Genomic DNA, 11,342 nt, shown 5'->3' with positions numbered 1-11,342 from the left:
CCACTATGGAGAACAGTGTGGAGATTCCTTAAAAAACTGGAAATAGAACTGCCTTATGATCCAGCAATCCCACTGCTGGGCATACACACTAAGGAAACCAGAAGGGAAAGAGACATGTGTACCCCAATGTTCATCGCAGCACTGTTTATAATAGCCAGGACATGGAAGCAACCTAGATGTCCATCAGCAGATGAATGGATAAGAAAGCAGTGGTACATATACACAAAGGAGTATTACTCAGCCATTAAAAAGAATTCATTTGAATCAGTTCTAATGAGGTGGATGAAACTGGAGCCTATTATACAGAGTGAAGTAAGCCAGAAGGAAAAACACCAATACAGTATACTAACACATATATATGGAATTTAGAAAGATGGTAACAATAACCCTGTGTATGAGACAGCAAAAGACACACTGATGTATAGAACAGTCTTATGGACTCTATGGGAGAGGGAGAGGGTGGGAAGATTTGGGAGAATGGCATTGAAACATGTAAAACATCATGTATGAAACGAGATGCCAGTCCAGGTTCGATGCACGATACTGGATGCTTGGGGCTAGAGCACTGGGACGACCCAGAGGGATGGTATGGGGAGGGAGGAGAGAGGAGGGTTCAGGATGGGGAAGACATGTATACCTGTGGCGGATTCATTTTGATATTTGGCAAAACTAATACAATTATGTAAAGTTTTAAAATAAAATAAAATTTAAAAAAAAGAAAAAAAAGAATGGTGGTTCCCAGGATCTGGGAGGACGGGTCAATAAGAGTTGTTTAGGAAAGAAATGTATCAGTTGTACAAGATGAATAGCTTTATTATTTTTTTTAAATTTTATTTTATTTTTAAACTTTACATAATTGTATTAGTTTTGCCAAATATCAAAATGAATCCATCACAGGTATACATGTGCTCCCCATCCTGAACCCTCCTCCCTCCTCCCTCCCCATACCATCCCTCTGGCTCGTCCCAGTGCACTAGCCCCAAGCATCCAGTATCGTGCATTGAACCTGGACTGGCATCTCGTTTCATACATGATATTTTACATGTTTCAATGCCATTCTCCCAAATCTTCCCACCCTCTCCCTCTCCCACAGAGTCCATAAGACTGTTCCATACATCAGTGTCTCTTTTGCTGTCTCCTACACAGGGTTATTGTTATCATCTTTCTAAATTCCATACATATGCGTTAGTATACTGTATTGGTGTTTTTCCTTCTGGCTTACTTCACTCTGTATAATAGGTTCCAGTTTCATCCACCTCATTAGAACTGATTCAAATGAATTCTTTTTAATGGCTGAGTAATACTCCATTGTGTATATGTACCACTGCTTTCTTATCCATTCATCTGCTGATGGGCATCTAGGTTGCTTCCATGTCCTGACTATTATAAACAGTGCTGCGATGAATATTGGGGTACACGTGTCTCTTTCCCTTCTGGTTTCCTCAGTGTGTATGCCCAGCAGTGGGATTGCTGGATCATAAGGCAGTTCTATTTTCAGTTTTTTAAGGAATCTCCACACTGTTCTCCATATTGGCTGTACTAGTTTGCATTCCCACCAACAGTGTAAGAGGGTTCCCTTTTCTCCACATCCTCTCCAGCATTTATTATTTGTAGACTTTTGGATCACAGCCATTCTGACTGGTGTGAAATGGTACCTCATAGTGGTTTTGATTTGCATTTCTCTGATAATGAGTGATGTTGAGCATCTTTTCATGTGTTTGTTAGCCATCTGTATGTCTTCTTTGCAGAAATGTCTATTTAGTTCTTTGGCCCATTTTTTGATTGGGTCATTTATTTTTCTGGAGTTGAGCTGTAGGAGTTGATTGTATATTTTTGAGATTAGTTGTTTGTAAGTTGCTTCATTTGCTATTATTTTCTCCCATTCTGAAGTCTGTCTTTTCACCTTGCTGATAGTTTCCTTTGATGTGCAGAAGCTTTTAAGTTTAATTAGGTCCCATTTGTTTATTTTTGCTTTTATTTCCGATATTCTGGGTGGTGGGTCATAGAGGATCCTGCTGTGATATATGTCGGAGAGTGTTTTGCCTATGTTCTCCTCTAGGAGTTTTATAGTTTCTGGTCTTACGTTGAGATCTTTAATCCATTTTGAGTTTATTTTTGTGTATGATGTTAGAAAGTGTTCCAGTTTCATTCTTTTACAAGTGGTTGACCAGTTTTCCCAGCACCACTTGTTAAAGAGATTGTCTTTAATCCATTGTATATTCTTGCCTCCTTTGTCAAAGATAAGGTGTTCATATGTGTGTGGATTTATCTCTGGGCTTTCTATTTTGTTCCATTGATCAATATTTCTGTCTTTGTGCCAGTACCATACTGTCTTGATAACTGTGGCTTTGTAGTACCGCCTGAAGTCAGGTAGGTTGATTCCTCCAGTTTCATTCTTCTTTCTCAAGATTGCTTTGGCTATTTGAGGTTTTTTGTATTTCCATACAAATTGTGAAATTATTTGTTCTAGCTCTGTGAAGAATACTGTTGGTAGCTTGATAGGGATTGCATTGAATCTATAAATTGCTTTGGGTAGTATACTCATTTTCACTATATTGATTCTTCCAATCCATGAACATGGTATATTTCTCCATCTATTAGTGTCCTCTTTGATTTCTTTCACCAGTGTTTTATAGTTTTCTATATATAGGTCATTAGTTTCTTTAGGTAGATATATTCCTAAGTATTTTATTCTTTCTGTTTCAATGGTGAATGGAATTGTTTCCTTAATTTCTCTTTCTGTTTTCTCATTATTAGTGTATAGGAATGCAAGGGATTTCTATGTGTTCATTTTATATCCTGCAAATTTACTATATTCATTGATTAGTTCTAGTAATTTTCTGGTGGAGTCTTTAGGGTTTCCTATGTAGAGGATCATGTCATCTGCAAACAGTGAGAGTTTTACTTCTTCTTTTCCAATTTGGATTCCTTTTATTTCTTTTTCTGCTCTGATTGCTGTGGCCAAAACTATGTTGAATAGTAATGGTGAAAGTGCGCACCCTTGTCTTGTTCCTGACTTTAGAGGAAACGCTTTCAATTTTTCACCATTGAGGATAATGTTTGCTGTGGGTTTGTCATATATAGCTTTTATTATGTTGAGGTATGTTCCTTCTATTCCTGCTTTCTGGAGAGTTTTTATCATAAATGGGTGTTGAATTTTGTCAAAGGCTTTCTCTGCACCTTTAGAGATCTCCTGTACAACACTTTGTCTGTCGTTAACAATATCTTATTGTGAACTTAAAAATAAAAGTGGGTAGATCTTATGTTAAGTGTCCTTCAGATCAGATCAGTCACTCAGTCGTGTCTCACTCTTTGCAACCCCATGAATAGCAGCACTCCAGGCCTCCCTGTCCATAACTAACTCCCGGAGTTCACTTAGAATCACATCCATCGAGTCAGTGATGCCATCCTGCCATCTCATCCTCTGTCATTCCCTTCTCCTCTTGCCCCCAATCCCTACCAGCATCAGAGTCTTTTCCAATGAGTCAACTCTTCGCATGAGGTATCCAAAGTACTGGAGTTTCAGCTTTAGCATCATTTCTTCCAAAGAAATCCCAGGGCTGATCTCCTTTAGAATGGACTGGTTGGATCTCCTTGCAGTCCAAGGGACTCTCAAGAGTCTTCTCCAACACCACAGTTCAAAAGCATCAATTCTTCTGCTCTCAGCCTTCTTCACAGTCCAACTTTCACATCCATACATGACCACTGGAAAAACCATAGCCTTGACTAGACGAACCTTTGTTGGCAAAGTAATGTCTCTGCTTTTCAATATGCTATCTAGGTTGGTCATAACTTTCCTTCCAAGGAGTAAGCGTCTTTTAATTTCATGGCTGCAGTCACTATCTGCAGTGATTTTGGAGCCCAGAAAAATAAAGTCTGACACTGTTTCCCCATCTATTTCCCACGAAGTGATGTAAGCAGATGCCATGATCTTCGTTTTCTGAATGTTGAGCTTTAAGCCAACTTTTTCACTCTTCACTTTCACCTTCATCAAGAGGCTTTTTAGTTCCTCTTCACTTTCTGCCATAAGGGTGGTGTCATCTGCATATCTGAGGTTATTGATATTTCTCCCGGCAATGGTTGTAACTGTTGCTTCCTGACCTGCATACACATTTCTCAAGAGGCAGGTCAGGTGGTCTGGTTTTCCCATCTCTTTCAGAATTTTCCACAGTTTATTGTGATCCACACAGGCAAAGGCTTTGGCATAGTCAATAAAGCAGAAATAGATGTTTTTTCTGGAACTGTCTTGCTTTTTCTATGATCCAGTAGATGTTGCCAATTTGATGTCTGGTTCCTCTGCCTTTTCTAAAACCAGCTTGAACATAAGGAAGTTCACGGTTTGAGTATTGCTGAAGCCTGGCTTGGAGAATTTTGAGCATTACTTTAGTAGCATGTGAGATGAATGCAATTGTGCAGTAGTTTGAGCATTCTTTGGCATTGCCTTTCTTTGGGATTGGAATGAAAACTGATCTTTTCCAGTCCTGTGGCCACTGCTGAGTTTTCCAAATTTGCTGGCATATTGAGTGCAGCACTTTCACAGCATCATGTTTCAGGATTTGAAAGAGCTCAACTGGAATTCCATCACCTCCACTAGCTTTGTTCATAGTGATGCTTTCTCAGGCCAACTTGAGTTCACATTCCAGGATGTCTGGCTCTAGGTCAGTGATCACACCATCGTGATTATCTGGGTCATGAAGATCTTTTTTGTACAGTTCTTCTGTGTATTCTTGCCATCTTTTCTTAATATCTTCTGCTTCTGTTAGGTCCATACCATTTCTGTCCTTTATCAAGCCCATCTTTGCATGAAATTTTCCTTTAGTATCTCTGATTTTCTTGAAGAGATCTCTAGTCTTTCCCATTATGTTGTTTTCCTCTATTTCTTTGCATTGATCTCTGAGGAAGGATTTCTTATCTCTTCTTGCTATTCTTTGGAACTCTGCATTCAGATGTTTATACCTTACCTTTTCTCCTTTGCTTTTCACTTCTCTTCTTTTCACAGCTATTTGTAAGGCCTTCCTATATAGCCATTTTTCTTTTTTACATTTCTTTTCCATGGGGATGGTCTTGATACCTGTCTCCTGTACAATGTCCTGAAACTCATTCCATAGGTCATCAGGCACTCTATCAGATCTAGGCCCTTAAATCTATTTCTCACTTCCATTGTATAATCATAAGGTATTTGATTTAGGTCATACCTGAATGGTCTAGTGATTTTCCCTACTTTCTTCAATTTAAGTCTGAATTTGGCAATAAGGAGTTCATGGTCTCAGCCACAGTCAGGTCCTGGTTTTTTTTTTTTTTTGCTGACTGTATCAAGCTTCTCCATCTTTGACTTACTACAGGTAAAAAAAAAAAAAAAAGCAGAAGAAAGAATGAAACAGGAACTTCCTTGGTGGCCCAGTGGTTAAGTATCTGCCTGCCAATGCAGGGGACACAGGCTCTATCCCTGGTCTGGAAAGATCCCACATTTTGTGGAGAAACTGAGCCTGTGCACCACAGACTCACAGATTTCCGAAGCCTGTGGTCCTAGACCCCATGCTCCATAATGAGCACAGCCACTGAGATGAGAAACCCATGCACTGCAATGAAGATCAAAATGAATAAATTAAAAATAACATTAAAAAAATAAATCAAGGGAATCATGGTATCATAAATGACAAGAAGTGAGATAATGTACAACATTTTCAGATTTCAGAGAAATTTAACTAAGACTTGGCAAAAGTTTGTTGTGTTTACTGATCAAATAATAATCACACAACCTAGAAAGGACTGGTGTCAGTGCTGTGGGAAAAAACTCGTTGGAAAGGACAAAGGTTAGGAGAAACCGGAAGCAGTGGATAACTTTTCAGTAATTGGTCTACTGCTATGATTACCGTTTTCATGCACAAACATTTTGAAATTGGTTTAAAGTTGATTTTCTTGTTTGTAATTTGTGAAAAAAAATATGGATTTCATCATTAATGATAATGTTTCCTTTACTGTGCAGATTCACCAAGATAGAGTCTGACACTGTGATGAAGTTGTTCCATTTTTCAGGTAGTTTCTTGGAGTAAGTATGTTTATTTTTTTTTTATGTTCTGATTTACTTTCCTTTTTAAAGCAAATCTCTTTTGAGTATTCACTATCATAGAGTTACTGAGTCTTTACATACATTAACACATTCAATATTCATTAAAACATAAAACATGTTTCACTTGACTTTACAATTGAGAAAGCTGAGATCAAAAAAAAAAAAAAAAAAAACGGACATTACCCACATTTCCATAATTTACTCAGAATTTAAATGCTGGTCTTAACCTTTCACAAAACTTGAGTTCTTATTTAAATGAATGAAAGTGTATGGTCTTTTTACATTGTTGTCTTTAATACAGCCTTCTTTTGCTTCTGTGGAAATTGTCTGATAGGTATACTTGAAGTATAGTTCCTTCAGGAATACAGATAATTATATATTTTTTCAAATCCCCAGTATAATTTGTTCAGCTCATCATACTTTGAGAGAAACAGAGATGGAGATATTACATCTTTCAGATATCTCTAGAGGTTCAAATTTAGACTCAGAAGGATCTAGGAACTATTAAATGACCCAGACAACTTCGGAATGAGTACATTTGGAGCCAGAATCATGGCTGAGCAGGTGAGTCATGTGAAGTTTGTAGAGTGAATAGTCAACCGTCCACCTGGAACTTAGCTTTCCACTAGAAACCTTTCTGTTTTATGAGCTGCTGTATTAAATGGAATCATAATACTTCTAACGTCTTAACTTCATTTCTTACTTTCATACTCTGCATTTCAGTCCTTTCTACAGGATATCTATTTGTACTTCACATACTTTTAGAAAAGTTTTTAGAAGTTTGATCTGAAATTTGGCTCAACTACAGTTTTCATGTTTGACTTCTCTAAATATCAGGTTCATACCAGAGCAAAATGGACGTATCTGCCAGTATTGTTACACAGTGGGCAGCATGGCTTGATGGATTAGGAATATGGGCTCTGCAGTCAAACAAACCCAGTTACACCCACACTGTACCATCTACTCTCTGTGTTGCTGTTGCTGTTTAGTTGCTAAGTCATTTCCAACCCTTTGCAACCCCGTGGACTGTACCCCACCAAGCTCCTCTATGCATGGAATTTCCCAGGCAAGAATACAGGAGTGGATTTCCATTTCCTTTTCTAGGGGATCTTCCTAACATAGGAATTGAACCTGCATCACCTGCACTGGCAGGCATATTCTTTACTGCTGAGCCACCAGGGAAGTCCCTACTCTGTGACCATAGCTCTAAGCCTGGGTTTTTTCCATTGCTACTCAGATATGATGGGATAGAAATTTCATCAGAGTGTGTTAGTAACAAACTATGAAAAGTGAAAGTCTCTCAGTTGTGTCCAGCTCTTTGGGACCCAATGGACTTCACAGTCCATGGAATTCTCCAGGCCAGAATCCTGGAATGGGTAACCTTCCCCCTCTCCAGGGGATCTTTCCAAGCCGGGGATTGAACCCAAGTCTCCTGCATTGCTGGCGGATTTTTTACCAGCTGAGCCACAAAAGAAGCCCAAGAATACTGGAGTGGGTAGCCTATCCCTTCTCTAGTGGATTATCCCGACCCAGGAATTGAACTGGGTTCTCCTGCATTGCAGGTAGACCAATTGAGCTGTAAGGGAAGCCCATACCAAAGGTGAATTCATGTTTTGCACTATGTAGAGTATCTGTAAGGACAGTCCTCAAATTCAACAGATAAATAATAATAGTATTAATAAATAAAATTTGAAATATGAAGGAGTTATACACAGTAATGTCTTGAGGCTCCTTTTTTGTTAATATTTCATGGTTCCACTATGTGGGAAATAAAGACAGGATCAAAAATAAAATTCAAACAGGCTAACATTGGATTTAGAGAAACTAGTCTTATTTTTCCAGAGCTGTCAAAAATACAAGTAATTATTCTGAAGCATTCATCAAGAACTACTATACATGCTTCCACAAAACTTCACTTACAACTGAAGGTAAGTACTTTGGATATTTTAAGCCCCTGAAATATACTGACACATGTTTATGGGAAAAGGTGTTCATCTACATATAGTATATAAAAAATTATCTAACAGACTACTTAATGTTATCTCTCAGAAACAAACTACAAAATGTAGTCAATTTTTGAATTAGAAAATAATGTTAAGGCTCTTTAATTTTTATGCAAATAAAATGATAGTTTCCCATAGATCTGATTAATTACTTTTTAATTTACATAGCACCAAGTACTTATTTTATAAAAGTAAGTAAGTCATGCTAGATCATTTTTATATTTTAAAGCTTTGGGGACTTACACAAAATTGAAAAACAGGGAAATAAAAATGTACTTTCATGTATCTGTTATGTATTTTTAACTGCTATATATGTTACCTAATTTAAGCTCACTCTGCTTACTGCAAGGCAAGCCAATTAACTGTGAGTTTAGGTGTTGAGGCAAGGAATATTGACTTTATGCAGAAAGCCAGCAGAAAAAGAAGATAGCAGACTGATGTCTCAAAATAGTCATATAATCGGGGTCCAGATGACAGGTTCTTTTACAGAACAGAGATGAGGGGAGGGTGAAGAAGTAAATTAAAAAGTCCATTAGTTTTGCAATTATCTCCTGGAATGGCAAGCCTTGGGCAGAGGATGTGATCATTTCTTCCCTCCTGTAGCCGTCCACAAGTGGACAGGGTCCTGAACAAACGCACTTTGATTTAACATTCAGGCAGAGGAGCAGGGTTTTCCAAAGTAGACCAATATGTATGAACAGTGTTCTTTCAGTGAACAAATGCCACAGAAAACAAAGGTTAAAGGAAAGAAATATATCCAACACGGAGTAAGTTATTCCCTGTAACATGTACATGGGCACCAAAACCTTGGTGGCACCAGAAACACTGGAATATTACTATTAATTGTCTCAAGTGCTTTCTTTCAGATACTATTTAATTTTTCATCAGCATCTTCCTATATTTTCTACATCATAAAGCAAAGAAGCACCACTTCTTTGTAAAGCAAAGTAAGGCTTAAGAAGACTACTCTGAGAGTAGTAGATTCCTTTCCCTGGAGCAAGAACGGCATGTCATTGGAGAGCTGCAGCTACCTTTTGCCCACAAGGTGGAGTGACTCACGGGTAGAAGATGCTAATGATCACCTTCCCAACACTGGCAGAGGCTGTAGAAGGTGTCGTTTTTATTCTTCAACTCACAACAAACTCTTCAAAATCCATCAGATTAAATGGCTAAAGTGAATCTTACTTTTGTCACTGAATTCATTCTCAAGGGAATTACAGAACGGCCAGAGCTTCAGGTCCCCTGCTTTGTGGTGTTCTTGGTCATTTATCTGGTCACGGTGCTGGGCAACCTGGGCTTGATTACCTTGATCAGAACTGATGCTCGACTGCACACGCCTATGTACTATTTCCTCAGTCACTTGGCCTTTGTTGATCTTTGCTACTCTTCTGCTATCACACCAAAGATGATGGTGAACTTTGTTGTGGAGCACAATACTATTGCTTTCTATGCTTGTGCGATGCAACTGGGCTGTTTTCTCACCTTCATGATCACGGAGTGTTTCCTCTTAGCTTCCATGGCCTATGATCGCTATGTAGCCATCTGTAGTCCCCTGCATTATTCCACACTGATGTCAAAGAGAGTCTGCATTCGACTAGTGGCAGTTCCATATGTATACAGCTTTCTGGTTGCCCTGTTCCATACCATCATCACCTTCCGTCTAACCTACTGTGGCCCCAATGTCATTAACCATTTCTACTGTGATGACCTTCCTCTCTTGGCTCTGTCATGCTCAGACACACGCATGAAGGAAATTCTGATCTTTGCCTTTGCTGGTTTTGATATGATCTGTTCGTCTTCCATTGTCCTCACGTCCTACCTCTTCATCATCACCACCATCCTAAGGATCTGCTCTACCCAGGGGCGACTCAAGGCCATTTCTACCTGTGGCTCCCACATGGTGGCTGTTACTATTTTTTATGGCACGCTGATCTTTATGTACCTGCAACCCAAGTCAAACCACTCCCTGGACACAGACAAAATGGCATCTGTGTTTTACACTGTGGTGATCCCCATGTTGAACCCACTCATCTATAGTCTAAGAAACAAAGAGGTGAAAAGTGCCTCCAAGAAAGTCTTGGGAAAAGGTTGTGAAACTTTAAAGATATTAAAATTAAGAAAATAATAATAATAACATTGTATTAAATACAAGAAGAAAAATAAGTCAGTCTTTCCCTTTTTGACATTGCTTGTAATTTCTTTACCAGTAAACTGAAAATGTGAGTATTACTTCAACAGACCCTGATAATTACTACAAGGACCCAGGTCAATTCTGGAAAGTCAGTTTGATTCTGAGTCCTGCTCAGGACATAGTAGCATTTAAAGACCATGAAATCATCTTCAAAAGCAAACACAAATACACTCCTAAACACATATACATGTATCCCAAACAAAGGTAGCAGCATCTTTTTCTTAGAACTCAGGACTCTAGAACCAAGACTGCATGTGTTTGAATTCTATCTTCTTTTATTAGCTGTGAAACTCTGGACAATTGACCTGAACTCTGCATGACTCTCTTTACAACTTTACAAAATAATGGGAACCAGATGGTTGATTGGTTTTGAAGGTTAAACAGGTTAATGTTTATGAAAGGCTTAGAACTGTATCATGTTATAGTAAGTGCTATGCCTGCTAAGTCACTTCAGTCATGTTCATCTCTCTGTGACTCCATGGACTACAGCCTGTCAGGCGTCTCTGTTCATGGGATTTATTGGGCAAGAATACTGGAGTGAATTGCCATGCCTTCCAGGGGATCTTCCTGACCCAGAAATCAAACCTGCATCTCATAAGTCTCCTGGAGGCAGATTCTTTTCCACTAGGTCCACCTGGGAAGCCCATAAGTTCTATGTGTTGTTATATAAATACTTTTATGTGTAACCAAAAATCAATCAGTTAAGTTCTTAAAAGTCTATCAGTCTTAAATAAGAAAGACAAAGCTTTTAGATTTCTACTACCTTCCAGGACTTTAATCATCTAGTTGCACTGAATCCTATATATCAAATCTACTGGAGTGTAAGGTTTCACTTCTAGGTCTCAATAATTTATAAATTGTCTAAGGTCACATAACTAATAATAGGAATATTCTAAGTTCAAATTCAAGTCTATTTGAAGTTTGTTTTCTTAACACTTTGAATGTTAAGAGTAAAGGGTATTATAGATTGCACTCTTAGTCTCCCAGTCTTGTCCAGTTATTTGCAACACTTCGGACTGTACACTACCGGGCTTCTCAGTCCACTGGATTCTCCAGGGAAGAATTCTGGAGTGGGCTG

At 38.5% G+C, this 11,342-nt stretch overlaps 1 protein-coding gene across 1 annotated transcript; it reads left to right on the top strand.

Annotated features, from left to right (window-relative positions):
- The first annotated feature begins 9,238 nt into the window (after window positions 1–9,238).
- OR8U3 (olfactory receptor family 8 subfamily U member 3) lies at window positions 9,239–10,198 on the top strand. Its single transcript, NM_001390677.1, has one exon. It carries the CDS (start codon window positions 9,239–9,241, stop codon window positions 10,196–10,198), a length of 960 nt encoding a protein of 319 aa, NP_001377606.1.
- Window positions 10,199–11,342: the final 1,144 nt, after the last annotated feature.

The sequence above is a fragment of the Bos taurus genome, chromosome 15 (genome assembly GCF_002263795.3).
Source record: "Bos taurus isolate L1 Dominette 01449 registration number 42190680 breed Hereford chromosome 15, ARS-UCD2.0, whole genome shotgun sequence".
Lineage (NCBI taxonomy): Eukaryota > Metazoa > Chordata > Mammalia > Artiodactyla > Bovidae > Bos > Bos taurus.
The sequence above is the reverse complement of the archived record's forward strand: the minus strand, read 5'-3'. Positions and strand labels throughout refer to the sequence as shown.